Here is a 26,592-nt window from a genome sequence, read left to right on the forward strand (position 1 = left end):
GAAGCACCACCCCACACGGTGAAATATTCCAGAATACAACAAAAAATAAACCCTCCCACCGACGAAAGACATGTTTGATATGAGGGTTTAATAGCAGCGCGCTGCATTGAGGCTGCCCACTGCTCCTAAGGTGTTAATGGCTCAAATGCAGAGCACACATTTTGTTTGCATGTATGCGAGTGCTGAGAAAAGAAAAATGGTAATCTCATAAACCAGGATGTAAAGAGTGATTAACAGCCAGGACATCACAGATTAACGTCGATGCAGTCTATTACCAGTGATGAGTGTTTTGTGATGTCACAGAGACATTATGTCATAAAACAAATGTTCTTTGTTGTCTGGCTGCTCTGGGGAAAAGAAAACACTGAACGTTCAGAAAAGGACTAAGTGGAGGGGAAGTGGACGGAACCTCCATTCAGAATACAAGACAATAATAAATAAGGGCTAAATTAAGGCATAAATATGTATCACCACTTCTGTAGTTTTTCTCTCCAGCGAGAGGGCCCCTTTAACAAACTCAGTAGCACCATCGTGTGAAATGATTTTTCAATGTCCAATCTTTTTTTATCCCAGGATATATATTTCAATGACGGTGGTTCAGCAGAACACAACTGGAAAAAATATTGTCATTAATCAGTCATTCATCTAATCATCCAGTGTCATTGATGGCCATTCATGGGAAATCTATAGGACAGACCATTGAAACTTATTGCTCATTCATGAGAAGCCTGCCCATCAGAATGAATGTATATTGATATTTCTTCATGAAAATTAATAATTGACTTGAGTATGCTAATAAAATAAAATCAACATTCAACTTTTTTTTTTTCGAGCTGTGAAGGAGGACATTCTGCATCATCTAAAATACATAATTATCTTCACACAATATTATGGAAAAAGTGTTAAAATGTGTTTGCACCTGTGTGAGAGGGTGAGCTCAGAGGGGCCACACATAACTTGTTTTCATCTTTAATGCCATCCATATATATTCTCTAATTTAATTTCACAAAAAGCAACATAAAAGTAATATAAAAGTCATGTGGCAACACTCAGAGCTTTTCTATGGTTGTCTCTTGCCTCTCACTCCCCCCAAGTTAAATTCCCCGGTAAAGTAAAATCATGGGATAGATGCATATAAGATACCTACAGTTTCATTCTTTGCCTCGTCCTGGTTTACACCATCAGATGTGTTCATGGTAACTAGCAGCGGTTTCCTCACAGCCCGAGCAGCCTGAGTGACATGGTCGTATCTAATCCACCTGCAGCTCAACGTTGTGAACGAGCTGCCACAGCATCACTCGGCACGGCGGCACAATCCACGTGCATCAGTCCACTCGCTCCTCCCAGTCACCACGCCGCTAATACACTGCCGCCACAAGGGATTATTCGATTGGTTATTACCTCTATCGATGAAGAGTTTCCATGATACAAGCGCGACCGCCTGTGCCGGGTGTCCGCGTGGTGGTGGTCTCCGCGGGGATGCCTCGGAGTGTTCCTGGGTCTCGCTCTGCAGACCGTGGCGCTACACAGCGAGGACTGCCTGGATTCCATTCCCAGTCTCACATCTCTACTCATTGCACCTTCTGAGAATAAGAGTACGGACAGTTAGGCCGAATTATACATGTGTACTGATCAATATGGGTGTAATTGTCCTTCATATGTCAGACAAAAATGAATGAAAAGAAATGAAGGGGAGACTTACCTTGATAAAACAGAACCAATCCCTACAAAACAAGCCCAGATGTAAAAACCCAGTTGGACTGAACTGGAACTTGTGTGAAGACCTTGGCATCCAGACATCCACTGGTCCAACTGTTCAGCTTGAATTGGTTCCATATCTGTGAGATTGTGTGTGTGTGATTGTGTGTGTGTGTGTGTGTCAAAGCTCTTATTGTTGACTTAGAGGAGAAACAAAGACTGACACCCACATCCCACCACAAACAGCCAGAAACACACAAAAATACACAAAGAGAAAATGAAGGAAAGTGAAACAACTGAACGGTATTTGAGGAAAGATTTCACCACAAAACCCCTTCATGATGGATACAATAATATCATGTCCGCTTCAATGAGAGTAATTGCACATAATTGCATGAGCTGCACTAGCAGCAGCCCAGCTGTGTGTCACTGCATGCGGGTCTGTCTGTCTGTGTCTGTCTGTCTGTCTGTCTGTCTGTCGGTCTGTCTGTCTGTCTGTCTGTCTGTCTGTCTGTCTGTCTGTCTGTCTGTCTGTGTGTGTGTGTGTGTGTGTGTGTGTGTGTGTGTGTGTGTGTGTGTGTGTGTGTGTGTGTGTGTGTGTGTGTGTGTGTGTGTGTGTGTGTGTGTGTGTGTGTGTGTGTGTGTGTTCAAAGCAGCCCATCTTCTAGGCTACTCCTAGGACATTGGGGGATTACTACACTATGTATGTGTGTGTGTGTGTGTGTGTGTGTCTCATAGCCGCTAACCGGTAGCATTCTCACGGTAATCCCTGACAAGGATTAGTTACCACCTAACTGTCGTTAACAGCTACCCCTTATTATTATCATCCTATTTTATTCCTTCTTTGCTACTTTCCCCTCACATTTTTACAATCACCAGATATCTCTGTTTATGGCTGATCGAAGAAGGATATACAGAGAGGATCAGGTACCATGGATGTAGCCTGAAACTAACTTTTGTTTCCTTACCATAGTTACATTATATTCCTTAGTCCTTATTTTATATAGGAAGATTGTGATCATGCTTATTCAAGGTCACCGTTTACTCCTCTTTCTGCTAAAGCCTGAACCTTTATCCATGTTGATAGTTTGATTCAGTGCACGGGAAACAAAACCTGCTCTGAGTTTTCATTTTAGATGCAGGACAGAGCTATAAGTTCATAATGACAGAACAAAGAAATAGTTGTGTCTCTTGATGACTCATTCGTTCTCCAACATTCCTCTCCTCCTCTTCATCAATACTGCTGACTAACACACACGCACGCGCGCACACACACACACACACACACACACACACACACACACACTTCAAAATGATTTATTTTTAAGTAGGCACTTGTTTTTTTTAGAATATATACAATTCATGTTAACCTTAAGAGAACACTTCAAAAGCAATAGCACATGGAAACGATGAAAGAACAAAAGTAATTAAGGATAATACCATTTACCAAAATTAAAAAGAGTGCACAGAGCTTTGGGTGGCAGTGGACAGTTGCAATCCACAAGCTGCGGGTTATATAGTGCGCATTTAAAATAAAAAGATATTATTTAATCAATCAATAGAAATCATATTGAAATTATAACATACTTATTTAAATAGCTGTCAAATGAATGCTGAGAAGGCATATATCAACCATTCTAAATAATTAATTGATAGAGCTTAAAGGTATAATTACACACATTCACATCCAGTCTTTCACAATTAAAAGGCAGAAGAGCCGCTTTGGCTCGATCACAATATGATCGCTTATTTTTAGTTGTAATCTCTGTAATCGCTATGTGCCTGTTAGACTTCAGCAGAACCTTGCGGAGTGTAGTTACAACTTCATGTGTTCCCGTCTGGCCACAGCAGTGATGAGCGCAGCACCTCTCCCGCTGCCTTCCTCCGACAGAATGAACGCCACCTGACACTGAGGAGCCATCGCTCTGACGGTCTCCTGGAGGATCCTGGAGAAGCTGGAACGGCAGAATATGGAGAAGACAAGTGAATAAAAAGATCAAATGGCAGTACTCCCAATAATAATAATAATAATAATAATAACAATAATAATAATGTCTATCCAATAGACATAACTCTATTCCCTTCTATTTTGTACCCCCACTTTGTATTATCTTTTTGAGTTTTATTTTATTTTGATCTTATTTTATTTATATTATTCTATTCACTAACTGCATTACGTTTTAGGAATCAGTTAGTTTCAGTTAGTCAGCCAGGCAGTAATTAGATTAGCTATTATGTTCGGTTCAGTAACTATTGTGCACAATCTCTGGGCGCGCTGCAAAGACATTTCACTGCATAAGTGTATGGAATTTTGTATATGTATGTGACAAATAAACCGCTTGAATCGAATAATAATAATAATAATAATAATGATAATAATAAACCGACTGTGGGTGCAGCTTGTAGAGCGTTCCGTCCACCCCTACAGTGACGTTCAGGTGGTCCAGTCGACGGTTCTCTCTGATTTTATCCACCACAGCCGCCATCCCTGCCCCGCAGAGCTGAGCAGCGCGGCGTGACACCGCGCCGCACACCTACGCGACAAGATGCGCACCTATTTTCAAACTTCAAAACTTGGTGTGACAATATGCGAACAAAGTTGATTTGCCGACACTCAAATTCAAGCCGTTTAGCCGTTCTGTGGAAACATACAGTATATTTACTGCATGTGAATCTGTTCTCTCCTACCTCTTTGACTATGATGCTGTCGTCACAGGTGCTGTCCAGCCCCAGCTTTTGCAGAATGGACCTCACTTGTAGTAACGCCAGGCGGTCGCTAGGGGGGAGACAGTGACGTTACTTTTTCAGAACTAGACCTTGATGACAAAACAAGCTGTGGTTCCTTTCTGATATCACAGTTGTTACATAATGTGGCTCTAATTTGTACAATAAAAAGTTGCCTGATACTTACAATGGGTCATCTGGTCATTTAAACATGCTCCTTCCAAATATCCCCCCTCATCTCTTGTGTGCGCAGTTGATTGGATTATTTACTTATTCAGTTACTTGTCAATATTAATGCTGATATCTGATATTCCTATTAATGTGTTGCAGTCAGCCACACACACACACACACACACACACACACACACACACACACACACACACACACACACACACACACACACACACACACACACACACACACACACACACACACACACACACACACACACACTTTCCCTACCTCTCTATGTGGGACAGGTATTTGGTGACGAATATTCCAGGTGTTTTTAAAGCTTCTGTGACGTGTCCTTTGAAAAGCAACCCTCTTCTAGTCAAATCCAATAGAACCTGACGAACGACTTCTCCCAAATATAGCCCACTGGTCATCTTTTCAAACCTACACACACACACACGCACACACACACACACAATTAGTTCACAAATGCATGCAAATACATTATTTGCATATGATCAGGCTGGGTTTAAGGCTGGATATTATATATAATTATACACACACAAGCATGTATGGGGATATGTAAGGGGATTTAGATTCGTTAAGACATGGACACTGGGCACAATATGCAAACAAAACAAATCCACCTTCGTCAACAAGGAATCTAGACACATTAAGAGACAGTCAGCGACACACACACACACACACACACACACACACACACACACACACACACACACACACACACACACACACACACACACACACACACACACACACACACACACACACACACACACACACACACACACAGCGTTCTCTAACCTCTGTTTTCCCTGGTTGAGTGACTCTCGATCCACAGCATCGTCATAGTTGGTGATGATGTCGTCCAGACAGCCGTCCTCCCCCAAGCCGCCCCATTCTGTGTTTATACACATTTTCTGTTTCTCGCCGTCCCTCTTCTCTTCCTCCCTGCCGACCCCTTCACCCACCTAGTGACGAAAAAAAGGCATGGGAAGTTAGAGTTACATGACTTCATCTTATGTTATTCCTCAGAGTAACTGACCAACCGGACCACAGATACTAACTAAACCTAAGATATGCTGAAGATTTTATTTAAAAACATTTAAGGTTGTTTTTTTTTTTTTTTTTAAGAAAATTACACTCTTCTCTTGCTCCTCTTCGTCATCTTCACCCTGTTGAATGGGTTCTTCCATTCTGCTGTTGTCGGTTTCAATCTTCTCAATGTTCCTGAATTCTTCCATGTAACAAACATTACTGCCTGTTCCTGTAGATTGCACACATTTGTATATAACACGAATCAAATGATGCAAGAGCAAAATTAAACAGATTATACGTTAATAGCGATAGCACATGAGTAATTATGATATTCGTATGAATTATTTAATGTTATGAGCTATGTTTACTATTCTATGGCAGCTCGCTGAAAAGGCTCCAGAGCCTGACCAGACACTGCATTATTACAGCCCACGTAGCATACGTAACATCAGGGTCGTGTAAACGTTACAGCTGGAACACACACCGGCGATGAGTCCGATCTCACACCGTGGATCCTCGTACGCGCAGCTCATCATGGTTCCAACCGTGTCATTGACTATCGCTACGATGTCCAAGTCAAACTCCTGGACACAAACACACAGGTGAACACAGATTGTCTCGCATAGCTGCGGCTGTAGTCAAATGAAAAAAATAAAATGAATTACAACAAACAGGTTAATACAACTGAAACCATGTAATGACATGGTTTGTTGAGCCGTTATGAGTTGCAAGAACGGTTGTACTAAAGTTTTAGTACTGTACTCTAATGTAAACAAATGTGACTTCATTTATCCGTGTGAAATGCCTTTGGCTTTACTTATAGATTTAATTTCGCCTCATAATATTGGTAAAAAAAAAATGTATTCAGCTGGTCCTCTGGTGCTCTGACAGTTTCAAATATTTGTCAGTGCTGCAGTGTTTGCAAGTGTAGAAGATGTTGAATGTCACAAAATGATGTTTAGTTGTGTTCCATTTCATTCTAAATGATTTATTTGACTCACATTCCGTCTCTTGATGGCATCTCTTAGCATGTCAACGACATCTTGTCCTTGGCAGCCTGTCGCCTTGAAGCCCTTGGTCCAGCTCACCAATGTGCCCTGGAGAAAATGCAATACACCATCGCAGTAGAATAATTACCGCCATCTAACGGACATTTTAATTCAACTCCACAACGCTTTTCTGAATGGGTTTCAAGAGGTTTAAATAGACACACTTTCGTGTGTGTAAGTCCAGCAAAGGTGTTCTTTGAGCGTTACTCCTTTGACTGCTACTTCTCTGAGCTTCTCTGTGAAAGACTTGGCATGGCAGATACCAGTGTCGCCATTTTCATTTGATATACCTTTCTTCCCTGGCAATACAATACAATACAATAGGAACGTGAACGTAAACAAGCGAAACAGCTAAAAACCCAAAATATACAATGAAGCAATGGCAATATTATACACTTTTTAATATTAAAAATTAAAATTAAAACAGCATTATATACACATATACTGTACTGTGCAACATAATACAATTGTAAAACACAAGCTGTAAGCTGAACTGGTACTGACAATAATAATAAAAAAAAACATATTTTTACAGTGTCTATGGCGGTCTGGTTGCAGGGGAAAGAGAAAGTGAATCCAAGAGGAAGACGAGTGTTCTTCATCCCCATGTAGTCCAGGAAGTCACTGATGCACTGCACTATGTGGTCGAACAACTGGAATGGGAGAGAGGCATGAAATGCTCAAATTGAATTTGTGTGTGTGTGACAAAAGTTTGTTGGTTAACAATCTTAAAACTACCCATAAACAAGAGAATGTCTTATCCTTTGAATAAAAGCTGCACTCTTTGTTCCAGTGCAAAATGTTATGATAAATAACCTAGGTGTTTGTTTTCCTATCTGTATGTCCGTCATGTCCCACCTCCTCCCCCGTTCCTTGCATTATTTCCAACGGTATCGTGAAGATCTTGCTGTAGAGGCGAACGGAGCGACGCAGGCCGCTACGGATCTTCACCAGCAGCACTCTGAAGTTGGTTCCTCCCAGATCCAAGGCGAGGTATTTTCCATGCTCTGCAAAAACACAACACAAACGGATCAAAAACAAACTGCTGTTTAGTTGTGGTCCTCTTGAATAAAATCCAGAAAGCCTGCGCAACTTCCACGCACCGTTGCTCTGATAGGGCTGTCACAAAATAATTACATAGTCACAATTAATTGAACTGCAGTTATTTTTTGGATGTGTACACTCATATCCAAATTTACACCCAAATGTCAAGGAAAATTTCAACCAATGGGTTGCGGTTGGGTGGAGGCAAATTAACCGTTTACCCAAATGTTCATGCTCCAATGTTCAATCAACAAATGTCAATAAATATCCCTCCCTCCCTTGTATTGTTACAGTAAGATACGCTCACACTATGACAGTGACATTAAATTAACAAAAAATACAAATCGTTAATGACTTTTATTTGTATGACAATGAATCGGCAACTGCAATTACATGATTGTGACAGCCCTAGTTCTGATAGACACTTACATAAACAGAAAGTTAAAAACAGCTTACGGAATTGCTTTCCATATCAAGTTCAAGTTAGGTTTACGGAAGTTCCAGGTGTGTATTTTTACCACTTGATTTTTATTTTAGCTTGGCCATAACGACAACATTTCACTGCATATATGTATGACCGTATCTATATGTATGTGATAATCTAAAAATAATCACTTGAACTTGGTTTCCTATTTTGGTCTGACCTGTGCCATCTGGGGTATGGTACACAAAGGACGGCAGCATCTTTATCGGGGACGGGCCTTTTAGTTTTAGCCCCGCCTCTAGCCCCGCCCTCATTTTGGCCTTGACTGATCCAAGCTGCTGCTGGGACAGTCTGAAGGATGACAGCGCCTCATCCACCTGAAAGAGTTATATGTGAGCAAAATGAAAAAAAAAAAAAATGCAAGCAAGATATATAAGCAATGTAAACAATGGGTGAACTCTCCCAGCTAACTTACCTGTCTCCTCTGTGATGCAAGTCGCTGTGCTACTGCCGTTACCACGGCAGCCCCTTTGCTGCTGCCGCTCTCTGATAGGACGAATCGCACGTGACAGTCAGGAACCAGGCGACGGACCACTTTGTGTAGTCGTTTTGCATACCTGGGGTATTGACAAATTATTAGGATTATCATCAACAGCCTACTAATTGGGCTTGATCATTTTTTGTTTATTAACAAGTATTTTGTACAACTTATTCTTGCAATAATTTCACTAATTTCACATTTTCTCGACAAGAGGAAATAACGAGGTGTGGTGCCCCACCGTTATTGAATAAATATAAACCGATCAGCCACAACATTAAAACCACCACTAATAATCACTTATATTGTGTAGCTCCCCCTTGTGCTGCCAAAACAGCTCTGACCTGTCGAGGCATGGACTCCACAAGACCTCTGAAGGTGCCCTGTGGTATGTATCTGGCACCAAGATCTTTTGCAGCGGATACTTTAAGTCCTGGAAGTTGTGAGGTGGGGCCGCTATGGATTGAGCTTCTTGTTCCATCACATCCCACATGATGTAGAAAAAAATGTGATTCAGCAGACCAGGCCACCCTTTTCCATTGCTCCATGGTGCAGTACTGACGCTGACATGCCCATTGCAGGCGCTTTCTGCGGTGGACAGGGGTCAGCATGGGCACTCTGACTTGTCTGTGGCTACGCAGCCCCATACACAGCAAGCTGCGATGCACTGTGTGTTCTGACACCTTTCTATCATAGCAGCATTAACTTTTTCAGCAATTTGTGGTACAATAGCTCTTCTGTGGGATCGAAACCAGACGGGCTAGACTTCACTCCCCACGCGCATCAATGAGGCCTGGGGCACCCATGACCCTATCGCCGGTTCACCGGTTGTCCTTCCTTGGACCACTTTTGGTAGGTACTAGCCACTGCAAACCGGGAACACTCTACAAGACCTCCCGTTTTGGAGATGCTCTGACCCAAACGTCTAGCCATCACAATTTGGTCCTTGTCAAAGTCGCTCAGATCCTTACGCTTTCCCATTTTCCTGCTTCCAACACATCAACTTAAAGAACTGACTGTTCACTTGCTGCCTTATAAAAACTGTCATTGTAACGAGATGAGCAATGTTATTCACTTCACCTGTCAGTGGTTTTAATGTTGTGGTGTTATGTTGTGGCAGATACAGTATATACATGAGTATATACTGATATTAATTATTTTGGGTGAAGGTTTTTCTAAAACCTACTGTGGGTGTGTCCTGTACACAGTGCCGTCCACTCCTACTGTGATCCTCAACGTTTTCAGCTTCCTGTTCTGTCTGATCCTGGTCAAAATGGCGGCCAGCCCAGCAGCCACAAGGTTGGAGGACCGAAAGGAAACCACAGTGCAGACATGCTGAACGGCAACACAGTCATCATGAGATGGAGTCAAGCCAAGGTCAAGAAGAATGTCTCTAGTTTTTCGCAAGCCGTCTTTGTACCTGAGATAGAAAGACAGGTATAATATGTTATATTGTTCAATTCGACAGACATATAAATAGATAAAGACGGGTCTTTTCAGAAACCATTGACAACTATGTCAGACATATCTTACTGCTCCATGGCTGCTACATGTGCGGTGGTTATCTTCCCTTTGGTCCTCAGAGCGTGAGAAGCATTCCCATCAAACAGCAGTGTTAACTTGGCCATCTTCAACACAATGAGCCGAACCAGCTCCCCCAAATAGAGCCCGCTGACCAGCTTCTCAAAGCTTAGAGGAACACAGCAACAGACAGATGAAAACAATAGATAGAGAACGAATTAGAGATGAATAAATATAATGAGCCTTATTATTATTATTATTATTATTATTATTATTATGTAATTTCATGCCATCTTAAAACATTTAGCATCATGCCATGTCACATTTTGATGCTCCATTATATGCTTTCCATACAGATGTTTTCCAGGGTTGATGGAGGCGGCGTCAATTTCCCGGTCAAACTCTGTGATGTAATCCTGCAGCGCCCCATCGTCTCCGAACGCCCCCCACTCCGTGTTGACGCACATACGGCCCTCGTCTCCTTCCACCAGGTCGATGTGACGTAGCTCCTCCATGTAGCAGGCGTTGGTACCCGTGCCTGGAGAAAAACACCCACACAAGTTATCATGTATAGAGATATAATAGACATTTTAAATTTAATGAATGCACGTTGGGCCTCTTGAATCTTGAATCTTGGGACAGGATTTCAATGGGACCAACTCAGTTAGGACTAGTCTTACCAATTACACTTAAATTGTCACTGTGATATACAGTTGTTTGATACTACTGACAAAATGTACTTATTGTAATGTGAGTTGCTTTGCACAAAAGCGTCTGCTAAATTACGTTATGTAAGAAAACTTTAAACCTTAAGTACAATAATAAGATGATCACAGAAAGATTGTTGTTTGTTTTGAACATGACAGAGAGACAGAAGCTTAAATGAAAGTTTTTGTTCACGTTTCGATCGTGATGGCAACGTGCTAACGGAAGGCAAAGCCATAGTTAAATATAAAAATTTCATGTCGTTTTCAGAGTTGGCTTAATCTGACAAAGTTACTTATTTGTATTTCATAGTTTTCTGACCGATGATGAGTCCAACTTCACAGTGCTCATCGTCAAACCCGCAGGTCATCATGGTTCCCACGGTGTCATTGACCAGGGCCAACACCTCTACATCCATTCCCTAAAAAAAGAAAGAAAGAGACACAGAGAACCTTCACGGGAAAGTGAACCAGTGGCTCTCAACAGAAGTATCTCATGGATGTTTTGGGTTGTGGCCCATGTAGTTAACAGTCATGTGGTGTCCTACTCTGGTCCTGGTGATGGCCTCTCTGAGGGCCTGCACCACATCTTTCCCCTGGACTCCCCGGGCCCGGTAGTTTTTAGTCCAGTTCAGCAATACTCCCTACAGTACAGAGAGCACAGAAAGAACATGAAATTATAAAAAAAATATATATATATATAGTGTCTAGAACTTAATCTATGGCCCGTAGGCTTCACAGGTCCTAAATGTACCATACATCCTAGAGAGGGGTCAATGCCTGTATCAGTGAAGATTAAACAGATAAACACCTAACAAACATATACAGACGGAAAACATCCAATCTTGTTTCGTTCAATTCAATAACATAAGCTTTGTATAGTTTGCTTATACTGTTTAGAACGTTCATGCTAACATGGTAGTGGTAAATGGACTGCATTTATGGGAGTCAAGGCAGCCATGGAAGGCGCCAATCAGCTCATCCTGAGTCGAAAGGAGTTGCCTTTCTCAAGGGCACGTCCGTAAACAGACAAACCGCCGATTCTGGGAGGACTATCTCCACCTCTGGAGGCACCCCCGCCCTCTACACCACCCAATCAAATTACCTCATTCAGGGATTTCTGCTGACAGGGGAAGGAGAAGGTGAAGCCCAGGGTATGCTTCTCCTTCAGACTGATGTTCCTGTTTTGGAGGAAGTCCTTTAAGCTCTCAGAAACATAGTCAAATAACTGGAAACGTGGAGAGAAGCAGAAAGGGAGGGAGTTCATTACAATTAACACAGTGCAGTAGGAGAGACACACACTCCACATACAGCTATCCTTACCTAACCCCATACCTTCATTTGCTCTCCAGAGATACAGACTAAATTAAGTCCAGCTTTGACTTAACCCTAGTTTTAATCATCTAGACCAACAGCGTGGTCTAGGTTTGTGGTATGGTTTTATCAGCAACGCAGCGTCAGTAATGATGGGATTAAATATTGTGATTGTGATGACATGATGTTTTACTGAAGAACAGTTCGATAGCAGCCGAGCTGTCATGGATGTATGTCTGAGTTGTGGCTGCACTGATTGCTTACAGCCATACCCCCTGAGAATGCCCATTGCAATTTTACCGAATGTTTGTGAGAGTTTTGGAAAGACAAAACGTTGATTAACTGAGTTACACCACAATTTCTTTGCGACAAAAAATATGAAGTAATGAAAAATCACCCAAACTGAATGCAGATACTGAGTGTGTGTGTAAGGGTAATGGCAAAAAAAGAAGACTGTGAAAAAGGTATTTTCGTATTGTTCAGGCAGCACTTAGGTATGGAGGACAAAGTGTGCCACGGAAAGAATCAATACTTTATAATTAAATAATTGAAAAGGCACTTAAAACAAATAATTTCTCAAACATTACATTCGTCAATTAACAATATTTGTTTTAATACTCTTCGAAAATAACATCTTTAAATAAGACCCTTTGTTCCTCTTCCTTATTGCTTTTCCTTTTTGCTTTTCATTTCGCATGGGACTTTCCCATTACTGTTCTTAATTTAAAGCTCACGGACCAAGTGTGCCAGGACTAAAAAGTGAAAGGAGAGAACACGCAGAGATCTAACACAAGCTATCATCGGCCACTGCAAGACGATGCATCAAATTAGAGACGATATCTACGAGGAGTCTCATAATTGTCTACCTGAAAAAAAGTTATTGTGGACTGCATAGAAGAAAGCTCAAGAGAAGATAAAGCTGCTGGCACTTCACAGTACAATTGCGCAATAAAATACATTATACCTGCAAATGATAAAAGAATTAAGTTCAGATCTTTATTGCATACCCAAATTATATAGGCAACAACAATAAAAACGATTTATTTTCACAGATACTTCATGAAATTAGAAACTAAAAAGGCCCCCATCAGAGAAATTAATAATAAGAAATAATAAGAGACCAGGCATAATAAGTGAAAAATATGTTTCAAAAACTTTTCAGAATTTGTGATTTGACAGAAAAAGAATGGTACGGGTTTCTTTCCTTTGTGGTCATTATTACCAGCAAAATAAAGGATTGGGCTATAGAGTTAGGACAGCCCACTAGGAAGCCCAGCCTCCAAACGTGTGAATGGTGGAAAAATAGCCGTTTCTCAATACCAAGTACCCGAAGTCCGGACTTGCGGACTTGGTAGTTCAGAGTTGGCAAGTTCAACTTGGGAGTACAGACTCCCGGGGACGGGAGGACGCAGGATGGTCATTCTGCGAAATGCATTCTGGGATATTTGGCTGTCCCAAGTCCACACAAGTCACCACTGATGCATCCTCGATAAAATGGGCGGAGCAAGTCCACATCCGGGCATTTGGAATGGACTTGGCTTGATGCGTACTTTGAATTGGAACAGTACTTGGGCTGCGACTGATGACGTTTCACAAGTTCACAAGAACACAAGTACAAACAAGAACGCAGATTGAGAAAGGGCCAATGTTTTTGTGGTGTGGGGATGGTCTGGTTTGAGCAGCCACACCTGACCTGGATCTAGGTGATTGGGATCAGAGTGGCTGCATACCTGTTGTCCTGTTATAATCGCATGAAAATAAGAATCGTTGTGTTTTTGTTACCTTAGAATGAGCGCTTTATATCTAGGGATGTCTACGTAGGGAGCGGGTTTTCTTCCACGGAGGCCGCCATGTTGCACCACCCTGTTTCTACAGCATCCTAGAATGGACAAACCATACACTGGCTCTCCCTCTAACTTCTGCAATGTTACCGGGTGGTCCATCAGGTCTTTGACTAAACGGATAATAAAATATGTATACTGCTAACGCTATCTCGTTGTCAGACTAAATAGCTTGAATAAAGTAGCTTTTTCACTAATGTTAGCTTGTAGCCACCGTAGCTTCTCCTCGTTGGAAAGGGAGGGGGAACTGAAGTGAGGGGGGTATTCAGTGTGTTGCGATCTGCAACATCACCACTAGATGTCACTAAAGTCACTAATGGCACGTAGTCTTTTGCACCTCTGCAACATCTGTTAAGCTTATAGAATTCACAATTTGTAGTTTCATTTTAGTAGCACAGGAAAGCATTGATTTGCGTCTCCTGGATATTTTCAAGTACAGCTCCACGTCATTTTGCACTTGCAGTCAATTCAAAACTTTTTTTCCTCTTTTATCAAATGTGTAGAATTACTAAGATAATCATATGAAGCATCAGGGAAAAAAACAATAGGACCAGAACTGTGTCAACTTTGTTTTTAGTCAATATTTCACCGTCCAATCCAGTAAGCAAACATTGGCAAGCGGATGACATTCAAAAGGTTGAATGATAGCAAATGCAGCTTAAAACAGTTCGATGCATAAGCACGCAAGGGAAGCTGGATGGAAGGTAGCTAAATCATTTCAATTTTGAAATTTTAAATGTTTTAATTGTTTCAGGCAAAAATGGATACAGAAAAACATATACGATAATAATAATAATAATAATAATAATAATAATAATAATAATAATAATAAACACTCATAGTAGTTCTAAACAATTCACAAGTCACAGTCTCTCGCATCAATTTAACAATCGTTTTTTTTTCCTGTTTAAAATAATTATAACAACATCTAAAATGGGGATTTCCCAGCTTTGAGCGGCTTCTGAACGCAGCACGGCGCGATACACCCACCGGGTTCAATGTGCTCGTCACAGTCCAACGTCATGTCTGAATAAAAACCCAAAATGTCAAATCCAAGTCCAAACGGTTTGTACGGAAATGTTTTCCAAACTCTTGAGAAGATTATTATTGTTTTTTCTTTTTACTGTTTTGACAAATTGACCGAAATGTTTATGTCAAAAGGTAGCCACTTATAGAGCCCAAACAGCGGGGTGGTTGAATGTACGTTTCTGGAAGCGTCGTGAAGCGTCTTTCTCCAATGAAAGCGAGTTGTTTAAAGTGACGATCGTTTGAAGTTTGCGGTTAGAACCACGTGCCTCCAAAAAAGTCAAAACTAAAAACAAACAAACAAACAAACAAACAAACAAACAAAATACCTGTGTTTGGGCGCATACTGTCACTTGTTCTTTAGTTGTGCATGAAGCACAGAACTATCAGCATGGTGGTAAACTAATGGAATATGTCATTTAGGTTTGTGGTAAATCTTTGGTAGTTTGACTTTTTTTTTAAATGAAAGGAAATAATGGGATGCAGTATAAGATGTATTTTTGTTGAAAGTATCAGTGTGTAGAGTTTAGCGACATCTAGTGGTGATGTTGCAGATTGCAACAAACTGATCTCGGAAGATTATCAGGATCGGGCCTGGTTAGTACTTGGATGGGAGACCGCCTGGGAATACCAGGTGCTGTAAGCTATTCCTTACAAAAACCTGTTGCTATGTCTATAGAGAGGGGCACCCATCCTGCTGCTTGCTATGTGATTTCTATTAAGTGACTTTGGCATTGTCAATTGTTCCCCCTTTCTTGCCTGGATTTAAGCGCAACTTCTTCTTATTTCTTGTGTGCATCATTCCCGCGTGAAATAATGCACAGTGCATTTAGTAGTGTGCAAACAACATGAATGAAGGGCCGTGATGTTTGCAAAAAGTTCCTGTCAAAAATGAAAACACTGTACTGTAGATATGGGCTGCTATGTGTATATAATGCAAAGTTGCGGCTGCAACAATTGCTTACGGCCATACCACGCTGAATACGCCCGATCTCGTCCGATCTCGGAAGCTAAGCAGGGTCGGGCCTGGTTAGTACTTGGATGGGAGACCGCCTGGGAATACCAGGTGCTGTAAGCTTTTTCTTACTAAAAATCTCTTGCTATGTCAATAGAGAGGGGCACCCATCGCGCTGCTGGCTATGTGATTTTTATCAAATTACTTTGGCATTGTCAATTTTTCCCCCTTTCTTGCCTGGATTTAGGTGCTTCTTCTCATTTCTTGTGTGCAGCATTCCTGCTTGTAATAATGCAGACTGCATTTAGTACCGTGCAAACAATATGAATGAAGGGCTTTCACGTTGGCAAAAACCTCCTGTCAAAAATGTCAGTCCTGTGCTGTAGTTATGGGGTCGTATGTGTATATAATGCAATGTTGCGGCAGTACTTATAACTTACGGCCATGCCGCGCTGAATTAGTCCGATATCGGAAGCTGAGGAGGGTCGGGCCTGGTTAGTACTTGGATGGGAGACCGCCTGGGAATATTAGGTGCTTTAAGCTTTTTCTTCCAAAAAACCTGTTGCTATGTCAATAGAGAGGGGCACCCATCACGCTGCTTGCTATGTGATTTCTATCAAGTGACTTTGGCATCGTCAGTTGTTCCCCCTTTCTTGCCTGGATTTCAGCGCTTCTTATTATGTCTTGTGTGCAGCATTCCTGCTTGTATTGATGCAGATTGGATTTAGTACTTCACAAAAGACATGAATTAAGGGCTCTGATGTTGGAAAAGTTACAGTCAAAAGTGTCAAACACTGTGTTGTCGTAATGGGCTCATATGTGTTTATAATGCAAAGTTGCAGCTGAAATGATTGCTTACGGCCATACCACGCTGAATACGCCCGATCTCGTCCGATCTCGGAAGCTAAGCAGGGTCGGGCCTGGTTAGTACTTGGATGGGAGACCGCCTGGGAATACCAGGTGCTGTAAGCTTTTTCTTACTAAAAATCTCTTGCTATGTCAATAGAGAGGGGCACCCATCGCGCTGCTTGCTATGTGATTTCTATCAAGTGACTTTGGCATCGTCACTTGTTCCCCCTTTCTTGCCTGGATTTAAGCGCTTCTTATTATGTCTTGTGTGCAGCATTCCCGCGTGTATTAATGCACACTGCATTTAGTAGTGTGCAAACAACATGAATGAAGGGCTCTGATGTTGGAAAATTTCCTGTCAAAAATGTCAAACACTGTGTTGTCGTAATGGGGTCGTATGTGTATATAATGCAAAGTTGCGGCTGAAATAATTGCTTAAGGCCATACCACGCTGAATACGCCCGATCTCGTCCGATCTCGGAAGCTAAGCAGGGTCGGGCCTGGTTAGTACTTGGATGGGAGACCGCCTGGGAATACCAGGTGCTGTAAGCTTTTTCTTACTAAAAATCTCTTGCTCTGTCAATAGACAGGGGCACCCATCGCGCTGCTGGCTATGTGATTTTTATCAAATTACTTTGGCATTGTCAATTTTTCCCCCTTTCTTGCCTGGATTTAGGCGCTTCTTCTTATTTCTTGTGTGCAGCATTCCTGCTTGTAATAATGCAGACTGCATTTAGTACCGTGCAAACAATATGAATGAAGGGCTTTCACGTTGGCAAAAACTTCCTGTCAAAAATGTCAGTACTGTGCTGTAGTTATGGGGTCATATGTGTATATAATGCAAAGTTGCGACAGTACTTATTACTTGCGGCCATACTGCGCTGAATTAGTCCGATATCGGAAGCTGAGGAGGGTGGGGCCTGGTTAGTACTTGGATGGGAGACCGCCTGGGAATACCAGGTGCTGTAAGCTTTTTCTTACAAAAACCTGTTGCTATGTCTATAGAGAGGGGCACCCATCCTGCTGCTTGCTATGTGATTTCTATCAAGTGACTTTGGCATCGTCACTTGTTCCCCCTTTCTTGCCTGGATTTAAGCGCTTCTTATTTTTACTTGTGTGCAGCATTCCTGCTTGTTATAATGCAGACTGGATTTAGTACTGCACAAACGACATGAATTAAGGGCTCTGATGTTGGAAAAGTTACAGTCAAAAGTGTCAAACACTGTGTTGTCGTAATGGGCTCATATGTGTTTATAATGCAAAGTTGCAGCTGCAATAATTGCTTACGGCCATACCACGCTGAATACGCCCGATCTCGTCCGATCTCGGAAGCTTAGCAGGGTCGGGCCTGGTTAGTACTTGGATGGGAGACCGCCTGGGAATACCAGGTGCTGTAAGTTTTTTCTTACAAAAACCTCTACACTGCTGCTATGTCTACTGAGAGGGGCACTCATCGTGCTGCTTGCTGTGTGATTTCTATCAAGCGACTTTGGCATCGTCGATTATTCCCCTTTCTTGCCTGGATTTAAGCGCTTCTTCTTATTTCTTGTGTGCATTTCTTGTGTGCAGCATTCCTGCTTGTAATAATGCAGACTGCATTTAGTACTGTGCAAACAACATGAATGAAGGGCTTTGATGTTGGCAAAAAATTCCTGTCAAAAATGTCAGTACTATACTGTAGTTATGGGGTCTTATGTGTATATAATGCAAAGTTGCGGCTGCAATAATTGCTTACGGCCATACCACGCTGAATACGCCCGATCTCGTCCGATCTCGGAAGCTAAGCAGGGTCGGGCCTGGTTAGTACTTGGATGGGAGACCGCCTGGGAATACCAGGTGCTGTAAGCTTTTTCTTACCAAAAATCTCTTGCTATGTCAATAGAGAGGGGCACCCATCGCGCTGCTTGCTATGTGATTTCTATCAAGTGACTTTGGCATCGTCACTTGTTCCCCCTTTCTTGCCTGGATTTAAGCGCTTCTTATTATGTCTTGTGTGCAGCATTCCCGCGTGTATTAATGCACACTGCATTTGGTAGTGTGCAAACAACATGAATGAAGGGCTCTGATGTTGGAAAAGTTCCTGTCAAAAATGTCAAACACTTTGTTGTCCTAATGGGGTCGTATGTGTATATAATGCAAAGTTGCGGCTGCAATAATTGCTTACGGCCATACCACGCTGAATACGCCCGATCTCGTCCGATCTCGGAAGCTAAGCAGGGTCGGGCCTGGTTAGTACTTGGATGGGAGACCGCCTGGGAATACCAGGTGCTGTAAGCTTTTTCTTACTAAAAATCTCTTGCTATGTCAAAAGAGAGGGGCACCCATCGCGCTGCTGGCTATGTGATTTTATCAAATTACTTTGGCATTGTCAATTTTTCCCCCTTTCTTGCCTGGATTTAGGTGCTTCTTCTCATTTCTTGTGTGCAGCATTCCTGCTTGTAATAATGCAGACTGCATTTAGTACCGTGCAAACAACATGAATGAAGGGCTTTCACGTTGGCAAAACTTCCTGTCAAAAATGTCAGTACTGTGCTGTAGTTATGGGGTCCAATGTGTATATAATGCAATGTTGCGGCAGTACTTATTACTTGCGGCCATACTGCGCTGAATTAGTCCGATATCGGAAGCTGAGGAGGGTCGGGCCTGGTTTGTACTTGGATTGGAGACCGCCTGGGAATACCAGGTGCTGTAAGCTTTTTCTTACAAAAACCTGTTGCTATGTCTATAGAGAGGGGCACCCATCCTGCTGCTTGCTATGTGATTTCTATTAAGTGACTTTGGCATTGTCAATTGTTCCCCCTTTCTTGCCTGGATTTAAGCGCAACTTCTTATTTGTGCAGCATTCCTGCTTGTTATAATGCAGACTGGATTCAGTACTGCACAAACGACATGAATTAAGGGCTCTGATGTTGGAAAAGTTCCTGTCAAAAATGTCAAACACTGTGTTGTCGTAATGGGGTCATATGTGTGTATAATGCAAAGTTGCGGCTGCAATAATTGCTTACGGCCATACCACGCTGAGTTTGTCCAATCTCGGAAGCTGAGGAGGGTCGGGCCTGGTTAGTAACTGGATGGGAGACCGCCTGGGAATACCAGGTGCTGTATGTTTTTTCTTACAAAAACCTCTACACTGCTGCTATGTCTATAGAGAGGGGCACTCATCGTGCTGCTTGCTGTGTGATTTCTATCAAGCGACTTTGGCATCGTCAATTGTTCCCCTTTCTTGCCTGGATTTAAGCGCTTCTTCTTATTTCTTGTGTGCATTTCTTGTGTGCAGCATTCCTGCTTGTAATAATGCAGACTGCATTTAGTACTGTGCAAACAACATGAATGAAGGGCTTTGATGTTGGCAAAAAGTTCCTGTCAAAAATGTCAGTACTATACTGTAGTTATGGGGTCTTTTGTGTATATAATGCAAAGTTGCGGCTGCAATAATTGCTTACGGCCATACCACGCTGAATACGCCCGATCTCGTCCGATCTCGGAAGCTAAGCAGGGTCGGGCCTGGTTAGTACTTGGATGGGAGACCGCCTGGGAATACCAGGTGCTGTAAGCTTTTTCTTACTAAAAATCTCTTGCTATGTCAATAGAGAGCGGCACCCATCGCGCTGCTGGCTATGTGATTTTTATCAAATTACTTTGGCATTGTCAATTTTTCCCCCTTTCTTGCCTGGATTTAAGCGCTTCTTATTATGTCTTGTGTGCAGCATTCCTGCTTGTAATAATGTAGACTCCATTTAGTACTTCACAAAAGACATGAATGAAGGGCTCTGATGTTGAAAAAGTTACAGTCAAAAGTGTCAAACACTGTGTTGTCGTAATGGGCTCGTATGTGTTTATAATGCAAAGTTGCGGCTGCAATAATTGCTTACGGCCATACCACGCTGAATACGCCCGATCTCTGAAGGTATGCAGGGTCGGGCCTGGTTAGTACTTGGATGGGAGACCGCCTGGGAATACCAGGTGCTGTAAGCTTTTTCTTACAAAAAATCTCTTGCTCTGTCAATAGAGAGGGGCACCCATCGCGCTGCTGGCTATGTGATTTTCATCAAATTACTTTGGCATTGTCAATTTTTCCCCCTTTCTTGCCTGGATTTAGGCGCTTCTTCTTATTTCTTGTGTGCAGCATTCCTGCTTGTAATAATGCAGACTGCATTTAGTACTGTGCAAACAACAAGAATGAAGGGCTTTGATGTTGGCAAAAAGTTCCTGTCAAAAATGTCAGTACTGTGCTTTAGTTTTGGGGTCGTATGTGTATATATTGCAAAGTTGTGGCAGTACTGATAACTTACGGCCATGCCGCGCTGAATTAGTCCGATATCGGAAGCTGAGGAGGGTCGGGCCTGGTTAGTACTTGGATGGGAGACCGCCTGGGAAGACCAGGTGCTGTAAGTTTTTTCTTACAAAAACCTCTACACTGCTGCTATGTCTATAGAGAGGGGCACTCATCGTGCTGCTTGCTGTGTGATTTCTATCAAGTGACTTTGGCATCGTCAATTGTTCCCCCTTTCTTGCCTGGATTTAAGCGCTTCTTCTTATTTCTTGTGTGCATTTCTTGTGTGCAGCATTCCTGCTTGTAATAATGCAGACTGCATTTAGTACTGTGCAAACAACATGAATGAAGGGCTTTGATGTTGGCAAAAAGTTCCTGTCAAAAATGTCAGTACTGTACTGTAGTCATGGGGTCGTATGTGTATATAATGCAAAGTTGTGGCAGTACTAATTGCTTACGGCCATACCACGCTGAATACGCCCGATATCGGAAGCTGAGGAGGGTCGGGCCTGGTTAGTACTTGGATGGGAGACCGCCTGGGAATACCAGGTGCTTTAAGCTTTTTCTTCCAAAAAACCTGTTGCTCTGTCAATAGAGAGGGGCACCCATCACGCTGCTTGCTATGTGATTTCTATCAAGTGACTTTGGCATCGTCAGTTGTTCCCCCTTTCTTGCCTGGATTTCAGCACTTCTTATTATGTCTTGTGTGCAGCATTCCTGCTTGTATTGATGCAGATTGGATTTAGTACTTCACAAAAGACATGAATTAAGGGCTCTGATGTTGGAAAAGTTACAGTCAAAAGTGTCAAACACTGTGTTGTCGTAATGGGGTCGTATGTGTATATAATGCAAAGTTGCGGCTGCAATAATTGCTTACGGCCATACCACGCTGAATACGCCCGATCTCGTCCGATCTCGGAAGCTAAGCGGGTCGGGCCTGGTTAGTACTTGGATGGGAGACCGCCTGGGAATACCAGGTGCTGTAAGCTTTTTCTTACTAAAAATCTCTTGCTATGTCAAAAGAGAGGGGCACCCATCGCGCTGCTGGCTATGTGATTTTATCAAATTACTTTGGCATTGTCAATTTTTCCCCCTTTCTTGCCTGGATTTAGGTGCTTCTTCTCATTTCTTGTGTGCAGCATTCCTGCTTGTAATAATGCAGACTGCATTTAGTTCCGTGCAAACAACATGAATGAAGGGCTTTCACGTTGGCAAAACTTCCGGTCAAAAATGTCAGTACTGTGCTGTAGTTATGGGGTCCAATGTGTATATAATGCAATGTTGCGGTAGTACTTATTACTTGCGGCCATACCGCGCTGAATTAGTCCGATATCGGAAGCTGAGGAGGGTCGGGCCTGGTTAGTACTTGGATGGGAGACCGCCTGGGAATACCAGGTGCTGTAAGTTTTTTCTTACAAAAACCTCTACACTTCTGCCATGTCCATAGAGAGGGGCAGCCATCGTGCTGCTTGCTGTGTGATTTCTATCAAGCGACTTTGGCATTGTCAATTGTTCCCCCTTTCTTGCCTGGATTTAAGCGCTTCTTCTTATTTCTTGTGTGCATTTCTTGTGTGCAGCATTCCTGCTTGTAATAATGCAGACTGCATTTAGTACTGTGCAAACAACATGAATGAAGGGCTTTGATGTTGGCAAAAAGTTCCTGTCAAAAATGTCAGTACTGTACTGTAGTTATGGGGTCGTATGTGTATATAATGCTAAGTTGCGGCAGTACTAATTGCTTACGGCAATACCACGCTGAATACGCCCGATCTCGTCTGATCTAGGAAGCTGAGGAGGGTCGGGCCTGGTTAGTACTTGGATGGGAGACCGCCTGGGAATACCAGGTGCTTTAAGCTTTTTCTTCCAAAAAACCTGATGCTATGTCAATAGAGAGCGGCACCCATCACGCTGCTTGCTATGTGATTTCTATCAAGTGACTTTGGCAGCGTCAGTTGTTCCCCCTTTCTTGCCTGGATTTCAGCGCTTCTTATTATGTCTTGTGAGCAGCATTCCTGCTTGTATTGATGCAGATTGGATTTAGTACTTCACAAAAGACATGAATTAAGGGCTCTGATGTTGGAAAAGTTACAGTCAAAAGTGTCAAACACTGTGTTGTCGTAATGGGCTCATATGTGTTTATAATGCAAAGTTGCAGCTGCAATAATGGCTTACGGCCATACCACGCTGAATACGCCCGATCTCGTCCGATCTCGGAAGCTAAGCAGGGTCGGGCCTGGTTAGTACTTGGATGGGAGACCGCCTGGGAATACCAGGTGCTGTAAGCTTTTTCTTACAAAAAATCTCTTGCTCTGTCAATAGAGAGGGGCACCCATCGCGCTGCTGGCTATGTGATTTCTATCAAGTGACTTTGGCATCGTCACTTGTTCCCCCTTTCTTGCCTGGATTTAAGCGCTTCTTATTATGTCTTGTGTGCAGCATTCCCGCGTGTATTAATGCACACTGCATTTAGTAGTGTGAAAACAACATGAATGAAGGGCTCTGATGTTGGAAAAGTTCCTGTCAAAAATGTCAAACACTTTGTTGTCGTAATGGGGTCGTATGTGTATATAATGCAAAGTTGCGGCTGCAATAATTGCTTACGGCCATACCACGCTGAATACGCCCGATCTCGTCCGATCTCGGAAGCTAAGCAGGGTCGGGCCTGGTTAGTACTTGGATGGGAGACCGCCTGGGAATACCAGGTGCTGTAAGCTTTTTCTTACTAAAAATCTCTTGCTCTGTCAATAGAGAGGGGCACCCATTGTGCTGCTGGCTATGTGATTTTTATCAAATTACTTTGGCATTGTCAATTTTTCCCCCTTTCTTGCCTGGATTTAGGTGCTTCTTCTCATTTCTTGTGTGCAGCATTCCTGCTTGTAATAATGCAGACTGCATTTAGTACCGTGCAAACAACATGAATGAAGGGCTTTCACGTTGGCAAAAAGTTCCTGTCAAAAATGTCAGTCCTGTGCTGTAGTTATGGGGTCGTATGTGTATATAATGCAATGTTGCGGCAGCACTTATAACTTACGGCCATGCCGCGCTGAATTAGTCCGATATCGGAAGCTGAGGAGGGTCGGGCCTGGTTAGTAATTGGATGGGAGACCGCCTGGGAATACCAGGTGCTTTAAGCTTTTTCTTCCAAAAAACCTGTTGCTATGTCAATAGAGAGGGGCACCCATCACGCTGCTTGCTATGTGATTTCTATCAAGTGACTTTGGCATCGTCAGTTGTTCCCCCTTTCTTGCCTGGATTTCAGTGCTTCTTATTATGTCTTGTGTGCAACATTCCTGCTTGTATTGATGCAGATTGGATTGAGTACTTCACAAAAGACATGAATTAAGGGCTCTGATGTTGGAAAAGTTACAGTCAAAAGTGTCAAACACTGTGTTGTCGTAATGGGCTCATATGTGTTTATAATGCAAAGTTGCAGCTGCAATAATTGCTTACGGCCATACCACGCTGAATACGCCCGATCTCGTCCGATCTCGGAAGCTAAGCAGGGTCGGGCCTGGTTAGTACTTGGATGGGAGACCGCCTGGGAATACCAGGTGCTGTAAGCTTTTTCTTACAAAAAATCTCTTGCTATGTCAATAGAGAGGGGCACCCATCGCGCTGCTTGCTATGTGATTTCTATCAAGTGACTTTGGCATCGTCACTTGTTCCCCCTTTCTTGCCTGGATTTAAGCGCTTCTTATCATGTCTTGTGTGCAGCATTCCCGCGTGTATTAATGCACACTGCATTTAGTAGTGTGAAAACAACATGAATGAAGGGCTCTGATGTTGGAAAAGTTCCTGTCAAAAATGTCAAACACTTTGTTGTCGTAATGGGGTCGTATGTGTATATAATGCAAAGTTGCGGCTGCAATAATTGCTTACGGCCATACCACGCTGAATACGCCCGATCTCGTCCGATCTCGGAAGCTAAGCAGGGTCGGGCCTGGTTAGTACTTGGATGGGAGACCGCCTGGGAATACCAGGTGCTGTAAGCTTTTTCTTACTAAAAATCTCTTGCTCTGTCAATAGAGAGGGGCACCCATTGTGCTGCTGGCTATGTGATTTTTATCAAATTACTTTGGCATTGTCAATTTTTCCCCCTTTCTTGCCTGGATTTAGGTGCTTCTTCTCATTTCTTGTGTGCAGCATTCCTGCTTGTAATAATGCAGACTGCATTTAGTACCGTGCAAACAACATGAATGAAGGGCTTTCACGTTGGCAAAAAGTTCCTGTCAAAAATGTCAGTCCTGTGCTGTAGTTATGGGGTCGTATGTGTATATAATGCAATGTTGCGGCAGTACTTATAACTTACGGCCATGCCGCGCTGAATTAGACCGATATCGGAAGCTGAGGAGGGTCGGGCCTGGTTAGTACTTGGATGGGAGACCGCCTGGGAATACCAGGTGCTTTAAGCTTTTTCTTCCAAAAAACCTGTTGTTATGTCAATAGAGAGGGGCACCCATCACGCTGCTTGCTATGTGATTTCTATCAAGTGACTTTGGCATCGTCAGTTGTTCCCCCTTTCTTGCCTGGATTTCAGCGCTTCTTATTATGTCTTGTGTGCAGCATTCCTGCTTGTATTGATGCAGATTGGATTTAGTACTTCACAAAAGACATGAATTAAGGGCTCTGATGTTGGAAAAGTTACAGTCAAAAGTGTCAAACACTGTGTTGTCGTAATGGGCTCATATGTGTTTATAATGCAAAGTTGCAGCTGCAATAATTGCTTACGGCCATACCACGCTGAATACGCCCGATCTCATCCGATCTCGGAAGCTAAGCAGGGTCGGGCCTGGTTAGTACTTGGATGGGAGACCGCCTGGGAATACCAGGTGCTGTAAGCTTTTTCTTACAAAAAATCTCTTGCTATGTCAATAGAGAGGGGCACCCATCGCGCTGCTTGCTATGTGATTTCTATCAAGTGACTTTGGCATCGTCACTTGTTCCCCCTTTCTTGCCTGGATTTAAGCGCTTCTTATCATGTCTTGTGTGCAGCATTCCCGCGTGTATTAATGCACACTGCATTTAGTAGTGTGAAAACAACATGAATGAAGGGCTCTGATGTTGGAAAAGTTCCTGTCAAAAATGTCAAACACTTTGTTGTCGTAATGGGGTCGTATGTGTATATAATGCAAAGTTGCGGCTGCAATAATTGCTTACGGCCATACCCCGCTGAATACGCCCGATCTCGTCCGATCTCGGAAGCTAAGCAGGGTCGGGCCTGGTTAGTACTTGGATGGGAGACCGCCTGGGAATACCAGGTGCTGTAAGCTTTTTCTTACAAAAAATCTCTTGCTCTGTCAATAGAGAGGGGCACCCATTGTGCTGCTGGCTATGTGATTTTTATCAAATTACTTTGGCATCGTCACTTGTTCCCCCTTTCTTGCCTGGATTTAAGCGC

General features: G+C 42.7%; 1 protein-coding gene across 1 annotated transcript in view; it reads right to left on the minus strand.

The window, feature by feature from the left end:
* Positions 1-3,514: 3,514 nt before the first annotated feature.
* The window catches only part of LOC307227806 (hexokinase HKDC1-like), a gene marked incomplete at both ends in the record, with an annotated part of 88,685 nt that continues 65,607 nt past the window's right edge, over positions 3,515-26,592 (minus strand). Inside the window, 18 exons of the mRNA XM_079997244.1 lie at positions 3,515-3,653; positions 4,087-4,232; positions 4,387-4,474; positions 4,886-5,041; positions 5,423-5,556; positions 5,836-5,885; positions 6,141-6,240; positions 6,658-6,753; positions 7,239-7,358; positions 7,564-7,712; positions 8,394-8,550; positions 8,649-8,790; positions 9,898-10,131; positions 10,245-10,400; positions 10,587-10,770; positions 11,259-11,358; positions 11,485-11,580; positions 12,042-12,164. Coding sequence (XP_079853370.1) covers positions 3,515-3,653; positions 4,087-4,232; positions 4,387-4,474; positions 4,886-5,041; positions 5,423-5,556; positions 5,836-5,885; positions 6,141-6,240; positions 6,658-6,753; positions 7,239-7,358; positions 7,564-7,712; positions 8,394-8,550; positions 8,649-8,790; positions 9,898-10,131; positions 10,245-10,400; positions 10,587-10,770; positions 11,259-11,358; positions 11,485-11,580; positions 12,042-12,164 — 2,370 coding nt within the window. The remainder of the gene's footprint in view (positions 3,654-4,086; positions 4,233-4,386; positions 4,475-4,885; positions 5,042-5,422; positions 5,557-5,835; positions 5,886-6,140; positions 6,241-6,657; positions 6,754-7,238; positions 7,359-7,563; positions 7,713-8,393; positions 8,551-8,648; positions 8,791-9,897; positions 10,132-10,244; positions 10,401-10,586; positions 10,771-11,258; positions 11,359-11,484; positions 11,581-12,041; positions 12,165-26,592) is intronic.

Source organism: Zeus faber (assembly GCF_960531495.2).
Source record: "Zeus faber genome assembly, chromosome: 3".
In the NCBI taxonomy this organism is placed as follows: domain Eukaryota; kingdom Metazoa; phylum Chordata; class Actinopteri; order Zeiformes; family Zeidae; genus Zeus; species Zeus faber.